The following is a 20,972-nucleotide window of genomic DNA, read 5'->3' as shown; positions in this document are numbered from 1 at the left end:
CTTTGGGAAATACAGTTCCTTCTACTCTTCTCTAACAAATTCTTATATTACTAAACTAGAGTTTAGTAAGTTATAGAGAAAGAATGTAATGCTCACTTCTGAGGAAGAAAGGTATTAGAGGGACTGCTTTTTAAAAAAAATAAACATTGCTCATTGGATAATTAGGATCCTGCTAAAAAGAGTTGGTTTGGATCTTTTTGGTTTGTTTTGTTTGGTTTTAGTTGTTTTTAATGGCTTCATTTCAAGGCACTAGTTGATTTCTTCTCCATTAGTCTGCAAGTAGGAGGTTGTGTGCTGTACTACAACACCTCCACTTCACACCAAGTAGGGTTAAAGCTCCCAGACTTCTCAAGTGGCCTTCCTGCCTCTGGTCTTTCTTTCTTCAGTTCATCATTCACAGAGCAGCCAAATAATCTTCCTTAATGCAGAGATTTTTACCATATCTCTTCACTGTTCAAAAACTTTCAGTGTTCTCAAATGCTTGTAGGATAAAAACACTTAACCTAGCAGTGGAAGTCTCTACAATCTGACTTCCACCAACTTTTCTATCCTGATTTAACATTAGGCTCCTTCATGTACTCTGAATTCTATTCAGACTAGATTCCTTTCTATTATCTGACCTCAACTTACCATCTCTGCCCACCAAGCTTTCTTGTAGGTCCATGGTTGGACTGAAGACCTTCCTAATCTTTGCCCACCAGATCTTCTGTCCTTTAAGGTTCAGCTCAGGTGCCACTTTATCTGTGAAGCTTCTCCCAGCCTCTTACCTATGCCTCTCAAAAGCCTGCCTCAGATTTCCCTAGAGTTCTTGTGTAACCCTTTCCTTTTGCTCCATCTTATTTTATGTTACATGTTTCCTCCTTGGGTACAACAGAGCCTAAACTCCTTGAGAGGGCAGACATGAGCCATAGAACCATAGATCTAGACTTTGAAGGACCTCAGAAACTACCTAGTCACCTCTTGTTTTATAAATGAGGAAACCAAGGCCCAGGTAGGTGAAGTGGTTTGTCTAAGGTGACATAAGTTGTAAACTTCAAAGGTGAAATTTGAACCCAGGTCCTTGGATTGGGTCCCACTGTACCACACTCTTTAATTCCAACACCTGGCACAGGGCCTGTTTTGCACTTGGTAAGAGCTTCAATAAGTGTGTGTTAGACTGAAGCAAAGAGGGGAGCCTTGAGAACCATTGTAAATGGAATTCATTTCCATTGTTCTTTTACTGCTTAGAAGAGCTGTTCTAACTAAAATAATCCCAGGTCCTCCAGCTGGGTAGAGAAGACCATCTTAGCAGTTATATGACAGCCTTTGGGCTGTGGCAGGCCAGTGCTTAGAGTACTACTCTGTGGCTGTGAGAGAGTACTTGGGTGGGGCTGGAATAATTTCAAAGGCACCAGGGATTTCACATAGTTCTCGTGGAAAATCCATTCTGTGATCTGATCTCAAAAAACAAGTCAAAGATTGATAAATTAAGAATTTTGGGACTCTAATAACTATGGGACAAAAGGCTTGGACATTATATTTCAGGATATCACAAATTAAAAAGTGACAAAGACCCCTTCCGGCAGAGCCAAGATGGCAGAGGGAAAGCAGTGACTTGCTAGAGCTCTCCCACAAACCCCTCCAAATACCTATAAAAAATGACTCTAAACAAATTCTAAAGCAGCAGAACCTACAAAAAAAAAATGAGAGTAAAACAAATTTCCAGCCCAAGACAACCTGGATGGCTGATCGGAAAGGTATATCGCGCTGGGCTGGCAAAGGAGCCCAGTTCGGCTTGGGCGCGTAGTCCGCAGCGACCCTGGAGCAGGCCTCAGAGGACTGAATCGTGGGCAGCTGTGGCAGTTTCCAGAATTCTCAACCCACAAACACCAAAAACAACTTAGAAGGTCAGTGGGAAGTCTGTGACTGTGGTGAGAGAAGAAGCTAAATCTCAGCCACCCCGAGGGCAGCAGCTGCTTTCTGAGCTTCTGGCCCACAGACTGAGGGGGAATCAAGTGGCTGATCAGAGGCAGATTGCAGGGATCTCTTTGCAGGGGCTGAGGCAGAAATCTCTTGCTTTGCCCATGCTTGGATCTGGGTCACAGTTCTGAGGGGCGGTCCTGGGGTGAGGAGGAGTGCTGGCGTGGTGGAGCTTGTTGTGGAGGTGGAGAGGAAACACCTCGTCCCTTATCATAGCACCTTGGAAGAACTGACACTTCAGGTCCCTAGAAGTATCTCTGAAAACAGCTGTACAAACCCCCGAAGCTTGGGACAGTACTTTCTCCACATTGGAAACAGACTCTTACCTTAACAAAGAGTTTAAAACTCAAGTAATTGGTTGGGATCATGAGCAAGCAGCGCAAAAAGAGTCAGACTATATTATCTTACTTTGGTGACAAAGAAGATCAAAACAGAACCAGAAGAAGAAAACAAAGTCAAAGCTCCTACATCCAGAACTTCCAAGAAAAACATGAATCAGTCCCAGGCCTTGGAAGAGCTCAAAAGGGATTTTGAGAAGCAAGTAAGAGAAGTAGAGGAAAAACTAGGAAGAGAAATGAGAGTGATGCAAGAAGATCATGAAAAGCAAGTTAACAGCTTGCTAAAGGAGACCCAAAAAAATACTGAAGAAAATAACACCTTAAAAAATAGCCTAACCCAAATGGCAAAAAAGGTCCAAAAAAACAATGAAGAAAAGAATGCCCTAAAGAGCAAAATTGAACAAATGGAAAACGAAGTCCAGAAGATTACTGAAGAAAATGCTTCCTTAAAAATTGGAATAGAGCAATTAGAAGCTAGTGACTTTATGAGAAATCAAGACACTGTAAAACAAATCCAAAAGAATGAAAAATTAGAAAACAATGTGAAATATCTCATTGGAAAAACAACTGACCTGGAAAATAGATCCAGGAGAGAGAATTTAAAAATTATTGGACTATCTGAAAGCCATCATCAAAAAAAGAGCCTAGACATCATCTTTCAAGAAATTATCAAGGAAAACTGCCCTGATATTTTAGAACCAGAGGGCAAAATAGAAATTGAAAGAATCCACCTCTCTCCTCCTGAAAGAGATCCCCAAAGGAAAACTCCTAGGAATATTGTAGCCAAATTCCAGAGTTCCCAGGTCAAGGAGAAAATATTACAAGCAGCCAGAAAGAAACAATTCAAGTATTGTGGAAACACAATCAGAATAACACAAGATTTAGCTGCTTCTACATTAAGGGACCGCAGGGCATGGAATATAATATCCCGGAGGGCAAAGGAGATAGGATTACAACCAAGACTCACCTACCCAGCAAAACTGAGTATAATTCTTCAGGGGAAAAAATGGTCATTCAGTGAAACAGAGGACTTTGAAGCATTCTTGATGAAAAGACCAGAGCTGAATAGAAAATTTGACTTTCCAATACAAGACTCAAGTGCAACATGAAGAGGTAAACAGGAAAGAGAAATCATAAGAAAGACCCCTTCCATCACTTCCTTAAAGGAGCCCTAAAAGGAAAAGTCCCATTATTAACTCCATAGTCAGAATTGTGAGCTCCCACATCAAAGAAAAAATATTATAAACATCAGGATTATATGAGACCTAGCAGCTTTTACTATAAACAAGAGATCTTGGAATACAAGATTCCAGAAGACAAAAGAGATAGTCTTATAACTGAGAATAACTTACCTTGCAAAACTGGAAATAATCTCGGGGGCGGGTGGAAATGGACCTTACTTGAATAGAGGACTTTCTAGCAGTTTTGATAAAAGACTCAAGAGCTTTGATCAGTGCAGTAAACAGCCATGTTGCAATGAAGCATGTTATTCCACTCCTGACAGAGAAGTGATGAATTCAAGGTAAATAAAGAAACACATTTTGGACGTGGCCATTGTGTGGATTTGTTTTGCTTAATTATGCTTATTTGCTACAAGGGTTTTTTTTATTTCTTTTGGTTTTTGATTGGTTGGGGTAGGGAAAAAGGGAAGCTAGCAGTAGTGATGTCCAAAAAGTCTTTAAATATTTTTTAAGATGTGCAGAAGAGGAGAGGAAGGAAATAAACATTTTTATATAGTGTCTACTACGTGCCAGGTACAAACATGTTATTTGATCCTCACAACAACCCTATTATTAACCTCATTTTACAGTTAAGAAAACTGAGACAAGTGGAAGTTAAGTGACTTGCTTTAGGTCACACAAATAACAGAAAGAAATTAAAAGGAAACAGTTTTGAAAGTGACTTGCCCAGGGTCACACAGCTAGTAAGTGTCAAGTGTTTGGTCTGAGGTCACATTTGAACTCAGGACCTCCTGACTTCAGGGCCGGTGCTCTACCCACTGCCCCACCTAGCTGCCCCTATTATATACTTTTTTAAAAAGCAAGCAGTATAGAATAGAAATTCATGGTTTCATGTAGAATCCCCTTTTTGTTTACTGTTGTATATATATGGAAATGGTCTTTTTTAAATTTTTAGTTCATAATTGAAAACAATTATGTTTAAAAAAAAAAAATCTTGAATCCCACTTTCGGCAGGCGTTTCCTGGTCTGCCCACCCCCCAGCAGGTAGTACCTTCCCTCTGAGATTATCTTCTGTCTATTCTATATGTCTTGTATAAACCTAATTATTTCCATGTTGTTTTCTTCATTAGAATATTGGCTCCTGAAGGTCAAGGACTGTTGTTGTTTGTTTTTTTCCATTTCTTTGTATCTCTAATGTTTGGCATACTTCCTGGCACATAGTAAGCGCTTAAGAAATGCTTGTTGACCTGTGGTAGAACATTCCAAGCTCATATTGGTCTGATCGGCCACAGTCGGACACACTGTAAGTTGACTCCAGTGTAGTGATGTCATTTTGGTCCTCTTCGAGAACAAAGAACAACAACCAACAGTATCCTCTACACGAAGACCCTCTGGTGATAGTGAACCTACTTCCCTATCTCATTCCACTTTTGGATAGCTCTGATTTTTAGGAGATTGTTCCTTACATGGAGCTGAAATCTACTTCCCTACATCCATTCTTCCTTGTTCTTTTTGCTGGAACTAAGCAGAACCAGGTTAATCCCTCTTTTAAAACATAGAGCCCTTCAAATACTTAGATAGCCATCATGTTTCCCATCTTCTCTTCTCTAGGCTAAATATCCTTCTTCCATCTGGCCATCATAAGGTAGGTCTTCAGTCCCTTTACCGTCCTGGTTACCCTCCCTTGGACACACTGTCCTCTGTAGAACTTGGCACACAGATCCAAATAAAGTGCTCAAGATGTGATCTGTCTAGGTCAGCTCTAATATGACAGTACTGTTGCTTCCTTGGAGGTACACAATATTCTTATCTTCATGTGGTCTTAGTTTCCATTGGCTCCTTTGGTTTCCACATCGCTCTGTTGAATCACACTGAGTTTCTAGTCCCCAGATATGTTGTCTATCTTAGTCCCTCCTAGTCATGTACTTGTGCATTTGGCTCTTTGAATTCATGGGTAGGACTTTACACTTCATCTTACTAAATTTCATCTAATCAGATTTCATCTGTTGTTCCAACCTATCAACAAATGTTTTGGACCCTGATTCTTATAATCTGGCATGTCAGCTCTGCCTCTCAGCTCCATGCTAATGTGTGTCATCTTAAAGTTATTTTATAAACATTTCCCTTTTCCACATCTTTTTCCATCAAACCACTGTCCCAAGTGGATCTGTCATCAGTAGAGGTTTAATAAGATATTACTGATTATTGATCATATATTGATTATTGATATTGTAAGATAAGATCACAACTACTGCTCCCAATACAGTTGTTAGAGATCAGCCTAGCTGTTATTAAAGGAAAAACATAACCAGCATCTTAAAGAGTCATGATGAAATATGGTCATTCTCTAATATTCACAGAGTACCCAAGGATACTTTGGGGGTAGGAGGGGCCAGGAGGGAAGGGCAACAGTACTACATAGTTCCTTAGGTTTGCTTACCTTTGTTCTATGGGAACAAACTATTTTAGTCAGCATAGATGGCTACCTGCTGATTTGGACAAGGTTATCCTAATTAGATAAAGCAAAAATGAACAATTAGTGTGAATGAAGATCAGCAATTTGTATTCTTTAAAATTTTGCTTGGGTTTACGAAGGATTAGATGTGGTCTGCATGTTGAAGTTCTCAACTAGCCTGATAAGTACTTTACATCCCATGAGCTCAACTCCCATAGACTTCTTTTAGGCTAGCCTTCCTTTCTATTATCTGTCCACAGGACTTGCTTTTAAGCAAGCTTAAAATAACACTAAGACTTTGGGGATACCTTGTATGGGAGAGGGTGTGATTCTACTTGTAGGAGGATCCCATGCATGAATATTTTTTGTCCCCTCCTCCCTCCTCAATAACTAAGCCTTATGTGCCTCCTTTAGGACCTGAATGCCCTGCGAGGAACAGGTCAGCACATGATGACTGCATCCGTCCATCCCTCTCCTGAGCCAGCCCATGTACTACCAAGGCCAAGGACATCACCAAGTAAGAGATTTCTGTACCTCTGGAATGCCTGAATTGGATCAATAAAACCTTTGTAGTCATGTCAGTTTTATTCCTTGAGAATGGCTTAAAAAGGAAACTCAATGGCTTTGTTCACTTCCTCTTCACAACTTAATAAGTTATATAGCTTCCACAGTGCTAGAAACCTCCACTCAGCTGAATTATCTCCCAGAGCGTCGACACTTTCTTAGGGCTGAGTGTCTGGCATATAACAACACCCAGCTTTGTTGTCCTATCCCATTGTAGCGACTTGCAGCAGAACCGCAAGGTTTGAGAGGATGGGCATATAAACAGTTTTACATGCCGAGGAATATGATAGTACACAGCTGCCGGTCAAACTTTAGTGTCCACCTATGCACCAAAGAGATGGATTAAAATTAAAATCTTGTTTTATTTTAGCATCTCAACAATCAATTCCTGGGATCCAAGCACCCTCTGCTGCCTTAATGCCAGTTGCAGCTATGCAGTCTCACTCAAATCTGCCTGGAAATTCCCAGTCCTTTCAGGTATTAACATTGATAAAGATGCATTAGGAATTTTTTGATAATTTTAATTATCTTCTGGTAAATCTGTCTTTGCCTTTGTTGGTCATTCTGTAATACTTTCTTAAGCAAAAGGTAGGTGGTTGTATTTGTTTCCAGTTGAGGACTGTGTCAGTGCTGTTGGATTTTTTTCTTGCCTAGCAAATAGCAAAGGCCCCCAGTGTAGACTGGCAGAATAATGGCAAATTAGTCTGGCTTAGCATGCACGGTCCACTTGGCGTGCTCTGTGCTTCTGAGGTACCTTTTGAAAAGGGGCCTCTTCAAGAGAGACTTCTGTAAACTATCATCCTCATCCCTCTTTCAGAGTTAAGAGTGCCCAACAATTTAGGGGCCTGTCACCAGCTTCTTGTGATATTGCCTGACTTGGAGGTAGACAGTGGAGTAGCTTAGAAGAGGAAAAGGGATAGTAACCTGAAACCAACTATTCCGTGTTTACTGGGATGCTCTGTATCTGATGGAGATTCTGCATCAGCCTCTTGATATAAAGAGGAGCCAGTGTGGAAGGGCAAATCTACCACTTTGCAAATTGACAGATTTCATTTGGGATCTTAGTCAATAATTCTGCCTTTTCCCAAATACACTTACAGACATAACTTAATCATTTTTTTAAAGTCACTGTGCCTGGTGGTACAGAAGTTTGCAAATTGTTTATGCGGCTTACATTAAAACATATTATAGGAAAGCTAGGAAGATACTGAAGAATCTCTCTCTCCCCCTCTCTCTCTCTTTCTTAATAGGATTACAATTTTCCTGTTTAGAACTACTCAGCAAAGGAGACATGCTTCCAGCTTCTGCTCTAATATAGCTCCAAATGTTGATACTCTCATCCAGCTCTGAAATGTCAGACTCACAGCAGTAATGGCCTCGTGTCACAGTCCAGCTATCTGATCCATTCTCTCCACTCTCACAGCTACCACCTTAGTTCAAACCCTCATCACTCCTTGCTTAGATTATTGCAGAAATCTCCTGTTTGGTCTCCTTGTCTCAAGTCTTACCACATTACTGTCAAACAAAGACTCTATTGCCAAAATAGTTTTCCTTAAACACAAATCTGACCTTGTGAGTCCGCGACTCATCCCCCTCTAGTGGCTTCGGATTATCCTTTCAGATAAAAATAAGTTCCTCTGTTTAGCTTTTAAAGCATTTCATAACATGACCCCAACCTATCTTTCCAACCTCATTACTCATCTCCTGTTCTCTGCCCCAGGTGGATTGACCTTTTCTGTGTTCCTCATTCACAACACTATCTCTTCCTCTGTGGCTTTACATAATGGCTGTTGCACCTCATAGAGGCTGTCTCTTCCTTTTAAGATGCTACTCAAGAACCATCTTCTGCATGAGGCTTTTCCTAATTCTCCCCATCTCTCCCAAACTGCCTTGTATTTAACTACTTTGTATGTATTTGCACTTATTCACTTTATAGAGTATTGATTAGAACTGCACTAAGACTTTTGGGATACTGTATTTATGTTGTGTATGTTTTATCTGTACTTGTCATCGCCATTAGGATGTCAGCTAAAGGAGGCAATTAGTTCTTTTCTTTTCTTTTCTTTTTTTTTTTTTGGCTAGGCAATGGGGTTAAATGACTTGCCCAGGGTCACACAGCTAGTAAGTGTTATGTGTCTCAGGCCGGATTTGAACTCAGGTCCTCCTGAGTCCAAGGCCAGCGCTCTATCCACTGTGCCACCTAGCTGCCCCACAATTAGTTCTTTTCAAAATGCCCCTATAACTCTGAGTTTTCTTAGCCCTATGCAGGGATGCAGGCCTGTGCCTATCACCAGAACGCTACCCCTGTCACTTCGCATCTACAACCTGTAGGACCCATGTATCCAGGACCACTTTCTCAGACTCCTCATTTTCAAGGTAAGGTCAAAAAACCCCAAACTCCATGATGCTTTTCTTGTTCTTCCTCCCTGACTTGTTGTTGTTTCTACTTTTCAATCTCAGGATATGAAAAGAGAAATTTACATTTCCTTGACCATGACTACTTTATTCCCAACGTTTTTTCAGCCTCTCTTCATTTGTTCTCTGTCTCTCTTTTTCTCCCTACTCCCAAAATTACTGTGATGTATATAAAACAGGGAGCAAAAATTGCCAAGTGAAATATTTGAATGTTGTATGGCTTTCTGTTCAAGCACTTAAAATTAATTTATCCTTTTAAAAATATTACTGTTATTTCCCATTGACACTCTGTGGAACACTTGTTTGGAACAAAAAAGTGTAAATAAACAACAAAATGAATACATTGGCCATCTTGAACAGCGTGTGCCACATTCTGAACCTAGGGTCAGCTGAGTGGGCAGTGGAGGGAGCATCAGACCTGCACAGAAAGATCTGAGTTCAGATCGTTTCTCAGAGGTTTGTAGGCTGTGACTTTGGACAAGTTATTTCATCTCTGTCAGCCTCAGTTTCCCCCAACCAAAACATGGAGATGATAATAGCACCTACTTCACATGATTGTTGTGAGGATCAGTTTGCCACGTGAACTGCTTTGCACACTGTGTAAATGCTTATGCTTGTTTGCATGGTCTGCCGCTTCTGTGCCGAGGAGGAAGCGATCTTTCCTTGTCAGTTCTAGAAAGGGCTTTGGTTTTTACACAGAGTACAGAGTTCTCACGTCTCTCTTCGTTGCTTTCTTTTACATTATTACTGTGCTGTGTAAATTGTTCTTTTGCTTCTGCCTGTGTTACTCTGTATTAGTTCATGTGAGTTTTTCTGAGTTCTTGATGTTTGTTGTTTCTTATGATGCATTAATACTATCTTCCTTTCACATACAACCACTTGTAAGCCATTCTCCAATTGATGGACATTTACTTTGTTTACCAAGTGCTTTCTCAATTGAAAGCTTCTTTGTTGTTCATTTATTCAGTTGTGTCCAACTCTGTGTGACCGCATGGACTTTGTCCATGGAATTGGTTGACCATTTCCTTCTCCAATGTGTCCCCATTTTACAGATGAGGGACTGAAGCAATTAGGGGTTAAATGACTTGCCAAGGGTCACACAGCTAGTAAGTGTTTGAGTCTGGATTTGAATTCAAATCTTTCTGACTTCAGGCCCAGTGCTCTATTTATTGCATCACCTAGATAATTGAACCAGGAATGCCAAAACCTCCATTTAAGGAGGGAGCCCAGGTCAACCATCTCTTCATTTCCCCAGCTGCACTCTTTTGGACTTCTCTGTCATCTCCTCCACTCCCTTTTGTGTGTTGCCTTCCCCTTTTACACTGTAAGCTCCTTGAGTGCAGGGACTGTCTTTTCTTTTGGATATTTATATCCCCATAGCTTAGTGTAGTGCCTGGCACATAGGAGGTGCTTAATAAATGTTTATGACTGACTAATAGCAGTGAACAAAAAGATCCCACAGAATCTGTATTCTGATGTTTTTCAATTTGTACATTTTATTTCAGTACAACAGATTTTAATCAATAAACACTTAACCCACACACAAAAATGCATTCCCCCAAACAGTTATACATAACCAACTGATAGAGTGAAACTGGTAGTACGTGTGAGTTTCCACTTTTTTATGTAGCCATTATTAACAGAACAGAATTTGTTTTTTAACTTTAGTAATTTAGTACTAACATTGTTCATTGTCTTTTGTCAGTCTGGTTGACTTTTAGTGTTGTCTTGATTTACACTGTTTTCGTCTTTGTGTGTATGTCTCACAAAATCTTTTTTTTTCCTTTTCTTCCCGCACTTAATAGTACTTTATTTTTTTCCAATTACATGTAAAAATAGTTTTCAGCATTCACTTTTATAAGATTTTGAGTTCCAATTTTTTTTTCTCTCTCCCTTCCCCCAAGACCACAAGCAATCTGATATAGGCTATACATGTGTGATCATATTAAACATATTTCCACATTAGTCATGTTGTAAAAGATGTCCCATAAAGTCTTTTGATGCTTCCAGAAGGATGGGGGGAAAGGAGAAAACAGTTTAATTTTATTCTCTAAAGGAGTTTGCCACAAAAGTCTTGTTGGCAGCACATGTGTTGTTCTGTGGCTATCATGTCACAGACACAGTTCTCAGTTACTAATAATGAGATCATTGCTCTTTCCCCAGCTCCTTTTCTACTCCTGCTTTTCCAAACGTATCTCCAGATCTTCTGTTTAAACTGTTTCATTTGTGGAATATATCTGTTTTTAGGCTCAGCTGATATTGCTTCATTTCTCATGACTGAAGCTCGGCAGCATAACACCGAAGTCCGAATGGTAGTGAGCAAGGTGGCCGATAAAATGGACCATCTTGTTGCCAAGGTGAGTCACTCTGCAGATGGCATAGGAGAAAAGATGGGGGAGGAGGGAAGTGGTGCCACCTGGCCTGAGATGTAACTGATTCCAGCATCTGCACAGAAGTAGGACTGTACTTGGTAATGGCGTACCTAAACTCTTTCTTGTTTGGCTAGGAGATATTTACTTAGAGCTTGCTCTATCATTACCATGTAAAAGTGGTTAGATATCTAGATTGTCAGGTTCTAGAAGACCATTTTAGCTTGTATCTTTCTTAATGAAGTCTCCTCTGATATCCCCTTTTAAGGTGGAAGAATTACAGAAGCACAGTGCTAGCAGCTCCTTGCTCCTTCCTAGCTTATCAGTCAGCATGGAAACAACTATGATTATGAGCAACATTCAAAGGATCCTTCAGGTAAGGGTGATCTTGCTTTTTTTATAAAGTGCTTCCTTTCCAGTGCTATTTCCCGAAAATGTATCAGTTCTGCATGCTTCCAACACCCAAATAGGCTGCAAGTATAAACCAACTTGGGTTGAGTGAAATAAAGAAACAGTTTACCCAGAATGATTTAACTGGGTTAGGGTAAAGTCTCACAACAGACACAGTGAAAAAAAAAACAAACCTGCTACTTCCTCTGATTACTCGAGGTGGCTTCAATAATTTTTCAGATATGCATTCACCTGGTACTGTGTGCTAGGTTCTGTGAGGGATCCAAAACTTAATACGTGATCCCTGAGGGCAGAGCCAAGATGGTGTAGTAATGGCAGGGACTCTCCTGAACTCTCCCAAATTCCCCTTCAAATAACATTAAAATAACACCTCCAAACAATTTCTGGAGTGGCAGAACCAACAAAAAGATGGGGTGAAACAGTTTTCTAGCCTAAGACAACTTAGAAAGTTGGCAGGAAAGGTCTGTCTCACGGGGGTGAGAGTGGAGCACAGTCCAGGGCAGGCTGTACCATCGCAGACTGAGCCTCAGCAAACTAATAGCAGGCCTTGGGGGCCACTGAATTAGTGGCTGCAGTGGCTTCTGGAGCTCTCAGCCCACAGACAGTACGGAGGTCAGAAAACTGGTCATAAAGAAATTATAGGAGACTTTCTGCCTGGCACAGTGTGCATGATTCTGTTGCATTGCCCATGCGTGGTTCTGGGTCACAGTCCCAGGGCAAGGAGAAAGACAAGGAGGAACAGGGACCCTGGTCATGGTTCCAAGGTGAAAAAATAGTGCTTATGGTCACTCAGACACTAGAACACAAGCCAGGAGAACATTGACTACACCTCTCCTTAGATCATACCACCTTGGAAGAATTGAAACCTACAAACCTCCCAGAACTAGCTCTGAACACAGCAGCACAAAAAACCTGAAGCTTGGGACAGTGCCACCTCTACCCTGGGAGCAGAGCCCAACTTTAAAAAAAAGTTAAAAGTCAAGAAAAAGGCTAGAAAAATGGGCAAACATCAAAAAAAGAACCTGACCATAGAAAATTACTATCTTGACAGGGAAGATCAAAACACAGAAGAAGATAATGAGATTTAAAAGTAGCTACATGCAAAGCCTCAGAGAAAAAAGTGAATTAGTCTCAGGCTCTGGAAGAGCTCAAAAAAGGATTTTCAAAATCAAATAAGAGAGGCAGAGGAAAAATGGGGTAAAGAAATTAAAGTGATGGAAGAAAGAGTGGAACTTTCCAGAAGACTCAGTGAGAAGTGGAGGGTAGCAGCTACTGCTGTCTGAGCTCTGCACACAAGAACTCGTGCCCTCCTCCCCCAATCTTCTCTTTCTTCCTCTCTATCCCCCAACACCCCAGCCAGCTCTTGGGCGGTCCCCTCTCACCCCACCCTGGATGGGCATTTTGACACTGGGCATACTGCAAGCATAGCTCCCTGGCTATAAAAAATGGTGAAGGAAGCTACTTATTATGATATTTTGGGGGTAAAGCCCTATGCCTTCCAGGAAGAACTAAAAAAGTCATATAGAAAACTAACCTTAAAATGTCACCCAGATAAGAATCCAAATGAAGGAGAAAAGTTCAGGCAGATTTTTCAAGCTTAGGACGTGCTTTCTGATGCAAAGAAAAAAGATTTATATGACAAAGGTGGAGAATAAGTCATCAAAGAGGGTGGTTCTGGTGGTGGCTTTGGTTCTCCAATGGATATCTTTGATATGTTTTTTGGAGGAGGTGGAAGAATTCAAAGGGAACAAAAGAGAACCAAGAGGTAAAATGTTCATCAGTTGTCAGTGACCTTAGAAGATTTATATAATGGTGCAACTGGTTTTGCAAAAGAATGTAATTTGTGATAAATGTGAAAGATGGGGTGGTAAGAAAGGAGCTGTATTCTGCTGTCCCAACTGCAGAGGTACTGGAATGCAAATAAGAACTCATCAGATAGGACCTGGAATGTTTCAGCAAATTCAGTCAGTTTGCATGGAATGCCAAAGGCATGGGGACGAATCAACCCTAAAGATAGATATAAAAACTGTAATGGAAGGAAAATTGTTCGAGAGAAGATTCTAGAGGTTCGTATTGACAAGGGCATGAAAGGTGATCAGAAGATAACATTCCATGGTGAAGGAATTCCATGAATTCCTGGAGCTAGGACTTGAGCCAGGAGATATTATCATTGTTTTGGATCAGAAGGACAATGCTATATTTACATTCGAGGGGAGGGCTTTTTCATGTGTATGGATATCCAGTTGGTTTAAGCATTGTGTGGCTTTCAGAAATCAATAACAACTCTTAATAATAGAACTATAGTCATTACTTCTCATCCTGGTCAGATTGTTAAACATGGAGATATCAAATGGGTGAATGAAGGTATGAGAAAGGAATTCTGATAATTGAGTTTAAGGTAAACTTCCCAGAGAATGGCTTTCTTTCATCAGATAAGCTATCTTTGTTGGAAAAATTACTGCCTAAAAGAAAGGAATAGAGGACACTGAAGATATGGATCAGGTAGAACTGGTGGACTTTGACCCATCTCAAGAAAGAAGAAGCCAAGGGCAGCTAGGTGGCGCAGTGGATAGAGCACCGGTCCTGCAGTCAGAGGACCTGAGTTCAAACCCAGTCTCAGACCAGACACTTGACACTTACTAGCTATGTGACCCTGGACAAGTCATTTAACCCCATTGCCTAGCAAAAAAAAAAAAAAGAGAGAGAGACCTATTGAGGGCCACAGCAGCTAAGAGAGAGGAGAGTTTGCTATGGGCTAGGGCTTGGGAACTGACTTCAGCCCTGCTTGTGTTCCTAGACTAAGAATTATACCAGCAGGTGTTAACTAGAGGGTGGTGTCATGTACACCTGACCTCATGCCAATTCCCTTTTGTGTTTCATAGGACTGTCTCCCCTAGACTCCCTTTCTTAATCTTCCTGGAAAAATCAGGTGGTCTGTTTAAGATGAAGTGGGGTCTGAGGGTTGGTTTACTGGAGTTGTGTACAAACCTTCTCTCCAGGGGGTTCTAAATAGCATGGCTGTGAGTACTGGTTGCTTCTTGCCTCAAAACATGAACTAAATAATACCAGCTTCTGCTGACTTAAATATGTTGATCTATGTTGATCTCTTAATATTGTTCATTTGTAAAAGAGTTAAATTATATCCCCGTATTTCAAACTTAGGAAAATGAAAAATTGAAGCAGGAGGTCCTTGAGAAGAAAAATCGTATAGAAGAACAAAATGACAAGATTACTGATCTGATTGAACGCAGTCAGAGGTAATAGCGCAGTGAACTGGCTCTAAAAATAAAACATAATTTATTTAATGTCCACATCAAACAGGATTACTTATGGCAATGAGAGAGCTGTCTGTACCAAGGAGGTTTCAAACATTCACATCTCCTGTCCATTGTATGGCATTGTTCAGGATCACTCTGACCCTCTGCTCGACTTTGTGTGTGTGCAGTTTGTGGACCTAATCCTATATTTCATAGGTATGTGGAGCAGAACAACCTGCTGATGGAGAAGAGGAATAGCACCCTGCAAATAGCCACCGAAAACACGCAGGCAAGAGTGTTGCATGCTGAGCAGGAGAAGGTAACATCATGAGCACCTGAGCACCAGCGCCAGCAGCCTCGAGGGCCAGACACAGCTAAGACCTTTTCAAAAGAGAAGCCTAGTGTTTTCAAGTAGAGCGAACATGATCCCAGTCCCTATTTCAGAGTAATTCCTGGGCACATTACTCACATTTTCACCTGCTAACATGTTCTGAATTCACTAAAGTTGTGTGTGTGTGTGTGTGTGTATCACTTTTACATATTGACTTAAAAAAAACTCAGGTTGGTAGAAACAGTTATCCTGTTATATACTCAGAAACAAAATAATAGTAAACCTCATCTAATAATCCTCATATCCCGTAGGACATCTCTCTGGGGCTTAAGGTTTAATTCTAATGAATCTAAACATCTTTAAAGGTGTTTCCGAAGGCCTTCCATTTCATTGCTACTACATGACTTTTGTGTAGTGCTTTGGGCTTTCGTAGCTGTTATCTCAGCACCATCCTGGGAGAAGAGGAGGGTAGCACTCCTCTTGTTCCCTCACACTGCCTCTGCTTTGTAAGCATTAGATTGAAACTGATTTCAGACTGGGAGTGCTAATGTCAGAGTCAAAAAATACCATTAGGGTCTGCAATGCCTAGGATTAGGGCTTTGGGTGGGACTGGCTGGTTTTAATGACTAGGCTTGTTTACATTCCTGTCATTAACAATGAGATTGGAGACTGTTTGCTTGGGCTGCATATCTTTAGCTGAGAAATATTGGCCCTTTCACCTGCTAGGTTTGGAGAGATTAAGTTTTGTTGGAGGAGAAATGGTCTGTGATTATTTTATTTTCGTGGGAAATTCACTAAGGACAATGTATAGACACACACACAGGGTCAGACCTTGTGTAGTTTATTTACTGGCCTCTGCTCTTTCACAATTGAGGATTCTTTCATGAGGTCTGATGTTCTTGTTATATTCTTTAATTATTGCCATTAACATGAGTTCTTCCTTGTTCTGGTATGTTCTAGCCCCATCTTCTCACCAAATGTGACAGGTCCCCATTCTCACTTCCCAGCCCATTCTGGATTGAGGGGTAGGCACCTTATGACATTGAGTGGTCCCTAAGCTAACTAACACGTGTCTCTTGTGTGATATTTCTATTACTCCCTTCTCTTTTCCTCCTTTCTCATTCTGTCCTCTTTCTTTCCCTCCCACATTTCCTCTCCTTGCCCTTTGGCCCAGGTTTACTAAGCTGCACACAACGTTGTTTGGTCCCCCTTGGACCAGCTGGGGCTAATGAGGCTGCTGACTGTGGCTTTTGCATGATGAGGGACCAGCCATGTAGAGCTCACTTCATCCCTGCTAGTCACATTTAAACTGAGCTGACATTGACCATTTCCTCTTCATTCCCACCCTCTTCCCAGTCTCTTGTCCTATACCTTCTTCCTCTCATTTTCTTCCTGGGGACTCCTCCTGTGTCAGGGAAAAGACCACAGTTCTCCTGCCTCAGACACAGAAATAGTTCTAACTACTCACTGTGACAGGATTGTTTTTCGTATTTCTGTGTAGCCATAACCTATTGGAATTGCCAGGGACCTTGGAGGGGATCTAATCCATGTCCCTCCTTTTACAGATTCCTCAGTGACTTGCTAGGCCCTGCTCCCAGCCCTGCAGCCCACCTTCTCTGATACTCGTCGCTCTTGGTCTGACTTGGATGCTTTTGCTGCTTGTTTTTCAGAACATTTTGTTTTTCCTCTTGCTCCTTTCTCTCCCAGCACCCGATGTCAGCAGCAGGATTCGTTGAGGGGTGGGACCAAGGGAGGCCGCCTGGACGTGGCGTAGGTGTTTAGTGTTTTCCTTCTTTCTGACGCTTTCGCATGTGCTCACTGACTTGCTCTCTCAGGTATCTGTTTGCTTGTCCGACTGGGACATAGGGCTTTTTACTGACTTTGAGTCAGCAGGAGTCCAGGACTTTTGTGCATGGCAACTCTGCTTCTCCTTGGAAGGGAGCAAGCTATTGAACTGTGTGTCATCTCTAGATGTAATTCCTCCCTGTCCTGGTTGTTTGGCTAACCTCAGCAAGGCTTTCTGCTGGCTTACATCTGGGCATGTATTCAAACCATGTATGGATGCAGAACCACCAAGACTCAGTTCCAAGTTTCAGACACTCATTTGAGGCAAGCCAGTCTATTCCCTTATGCTAGGGATAATGCCATCTTCTCAATTTCATGGTTTTCTTTGTACTACTAACTCACCTTACTGCTACTTCCCTCATGGCGGAACTAATCATTAAGAAGAGTTTAAAATTATATTCAGGGGCAGGTAGGTGAGCACAGTGGATAGAGCACTGACCCTGGAGTCAGGAGCACCTGAGTTCAAATTTGGCCTCAGACACTTGGCAATAGCTGTGTGACCCTGGGCAAGTCACTTAATCCTGATTGCCTCACCAAAAAAGAAAACAAAAACAAACAAACAAAAATTATGTTCTGTGTACTTTGCTTAATTGGGAAGTGAAATATATACCCCATTTTAGAAAGATTTCTTTCCTGTTTGATTCAGCTTGGGGGTTGGGTAGTAGGTTTTGGCATTTCACAGAGTAAACTTCATTTATCTAGAAATTAGTTGACCTCATCTTAATGATTCAGGGTAAATGAGGTATTACTATACTGTCAGTATTGTTAATCATTTGCCTCCCATACTAAATCAGTAGGAAACTTCTGGTACTGGTTAGCATAAATTCAAATTATGTACTAAAAAATAGCATGAATTATAAATAGATCATTTCAATTATATTTCTAATACTAATTATAATAATAATACTTTATAGTTGCATAGTACCATGTGATTTTTCAAAGTACTTCCATATGACTACCTCATTTGATTCTTACAGTGACAGTGGGAGGTAGGCAGGGCAAATAGTATTATCCTCATTTTATAGATGAGGAAACAGGCCTAGAGAGAGTAAGTTATTTGTCCATGGTTTCACTCCTGATCCATCAACAGCAGAGCCAGGATTAGGATCCAACTATTTTATCTCCTAGTCCAGTGTTCTTTCTGTGCTGATACAGTATACATTAAAGCATTAGTAAACTCACTGGTCAAGCAAAGAGTTCATTGTTATTCTTGCTATATGATATAGTGATATTTTGGTATCCCAAGAGCAAAGAGCTGGAAACTAAAGCTAACTCTAGAGAATTTTCCCACTACATGCTATTGGTTATGTAATTAACCTAACTTACCCTTTTTCTTGTTACTCAAATGAAAGCATTCATTTAAACACACATTCCTTTTATAGCCCATTGATTAGTTAGAATACAGGTTTTTGCTTTGGGATTGATTCTGAAATATTTTAGATGGGAATTTCATTGTTAATACTTCTCCTCATGAGGCCTCGATAAGGAAGCCTAAATCATCTATAACAGAGTTTGCCTGTTACATAGCATGGTGTCCAGCATATGCCAATGGTCCAGCAGATAAATGCTACTTCTCTCTACTTGGGCTCAATCTTACCTGCCTAAGACAGCATTACTATTCCTGAATTTTGTAATTGACTATGTCTTGGTTTCCAGTATGTATATCTACATGAGTATTACCTGTTTTCATTTTTAAGTCCTCCATGAAATAGAAATCTTCAATAATCCAGTTTCAAATAGTGAAATGAAACTAGCAGTAAAGGAACCTCCCAAAGGTGGCAGAGGGGGAATCTTTCACCTAAATGGATTTCCAGTTGAATTCTATCAAACATTTAAAGAATAATTAATACCTATACTACACAAGTCATTTTCAAAAATCTAGAAATAAAATATTCTAGTAAACACCTTTTATAAGCTATAAGCAATACTAATCCTGAAGCCAGGGAAGGATAAAGCAAAGAAGGAGAACTACAATCACTAATAAATATTGATTCAAAAATCTGTAGTAAAATCTCAACAAAAAGACAATAAACAGCAATAAAAAATTATTATAAAAAATTTTTTCACTACCATAGATTTCTGGGTGTACAGCATAATCATTAAATCATATTAAAAACATATATACTTCAAAACACATGATTATATTATGTATGCAAATTACAAAGCAGACAGAGGAGGGCCATTTTTTATTTTTTTGGTGAGGCAGTTGGGATTAAGTGACTTGTCTAGGGTCACACAGCTAGTAAGTTTCAAGTGTCTGGCCATTTTTAATATAATAAAAACCATATGCCTAAAACCAAGAGCTAGCTTTATTTATAATGGAAAAACACTAGTAGCTTTCTCAGTCAACCCAGGAATAAAGCAAGAATGTCCTCTTTCCCCACTATTTTTAAAAATCAATTATTTATTTATTAGCATGCTTTTCTTTTTAAATTTTGAGTTCCAAATTCTTTCCCTCTGCCACTCACTGAGAAGGCAAACAAAATGATATCAATTATACATGTGAAGTCATGCAAAACATTTCCATATTAGCCATTTTTTTTTTTTTTTTTGAAAAAGGCAAAAAAAAGTGAGAAAATTATACTTCAGTTTGTACTCAGAGTTCATCAGTTCTCTCTTTGGAGGTGGCTAGCATTTTTTCATTATGAGTCCTTTGGAATTGTCCTGGATCATTGGCTTGATCCGAGTAACCGCGTCTTTCACAGTTAATTGATCATTACAAACATTGCTGTTACTGTGCACAGTGATCTCCCGGCTCTTCTTACTTTACTCTGCATCAGTTCTCCCCACTATTTTTTTACATAGTTTTAGAAATATTAGCACTAGCAGTAAGACAAGTGAAAGAAATTAAAGGCATAAGCAAAGGCAAAGAGAAGACAAAATTATCCCTCTTTGCTGATGACATAATTTTCTTTGGAAACTAATTGAGATAATTAATAGCTTCAGTAAATTAGCAGTAAGCAAAATAAATCCACAGAATCATCAACATTTCTACATAATGGTCACATAATCTGGAAGAAAATAATTGAAAGGGAAGTACCATTCTGAATAACTACAAAAATGCATAAAACATCTGGGAATCACTCTACTAAGTCACGCTCCAGAATTCTGTAGATGCAATTACAAAACATTTTAAAGAAATAAATATTTTGAGGGGTATTTATTGTTTATGGTTAAGCCACACCAATATGATAAAAATGATGACAAATAAATTGATAGATTTAGTATTGTGCTAATCAAACTCCCAAAGGCTTGCTTTATAGAGAGTGAAGCAAAATTATGATGAAATCATTTGGAGGAGCAAAAGACCTAGAACCTCAAAGTAGATTGTAGATGGAAAAATTAAGAATGAAGAGTCTAATGGGGGAATTGCACTCAAATTATACCAGAAAGCATTAAACATAGCAAAGTTTCTGCAGGGCACAGGCCCATATCTGTTTGACTGCCTTTGTATAGTGCCATGGCTATGGGAACCCTTAGGCATTCTCTTCAGATATTAATGCCTTCCTTTCACAGCCAGAAGCAAACATCTGTAGACCACAGCTGCTTCTTTCCCCTGAAAGTTTTTTATTGTACTCCAGCAGTCTTAAATGAACCTAAAAATATCCTCCTACCTAAATTATTATGTGACACTACTTAGAGCCCTCACAATGCCCTGTATTCTCCTATCTTTATTAGTATTATTACTTCTTGGAAACTCCAAGAAGACATTTATGGCAACAGTCGTCATTGGGAATTGAATACTCTGAAAAGTTAAGAAGCCATACATATCTGGGATACTCATTGTATAATAACCCAAGGTAACTGAGAATGAAGAACTCAGAAGAAAAAATGTGGATAGTATATT

At 40.1% G+C, this 20,972-nt stretch overlaps 1 protein-coding gene and 1 pseudogene across 2 annotated transcripts in view; both read left to right on the top strand.

The window, feature by feature from the left end:
* The window catches only part of FKBP15 (FKBP prolyl isomerase 15), a 71,862-nt gene that overhangs the window by 34,156 nt on the left and 16,734 nt on the right, over positions 1 to 20,972 (top strand). For both annotated transcript variants that reach the window (XM_027869328.1, XM_027869329.1), the window contains 7 exons: positions 6,348 to 6,450; positions 6,868 to 6,974; positions 8,756 to 8,873; positions 11,160 to 11,269; positions 11,550 to 11,657; positions 14,855 to 14,949; positions 15,166 to 15,268. In XM_027869328.1, coding sequence (XP_027725129.1) covers positions 6,348 to 6,450; positions 6,868 to 6,974; positions 8,756 to 8,873; positions 11,160 to 11,269; positions 11,550 to 11,657; positions 14,855 to 14,949; positions 15,166 to 15,268 — 744 coding nt within the window. The remainder of the gene's footprint in view (positions 1 to 6,347; positions 6,451 to 6,867; positions 6,975 to 8,755; positions 8,874 to 11,159; positions 11,270 to 11,549; positions 11,658 to 14,854; positions 14,950 to 15,165; positions 15,269 to 20,972) is intronic.
* On the top strand, positions 13,428 to 14,494 carry LOC114048597 (annotated as a pseudogene).

Source organism: Vombatus ursinus, unplaced genomic scaffold (assembly GCF_900497805.2).
Source record: "Vombatus ursinus unplaced genomic scaffold, bare-nosed wombat genome assembly UNPS02014793.1, whole genome shotgun sequence".
NCBI lineage: Eukaryota > Metazoa > Chordata > Mammalia > Diprotodontia > Vombatidae > Vombatus > Vombatus ursinus.
The sequence above is the reverse complement of the archived record's forward strand: the minus strand, read 5'-3'. Positions and strand labels throughout refer to the sequence as shown.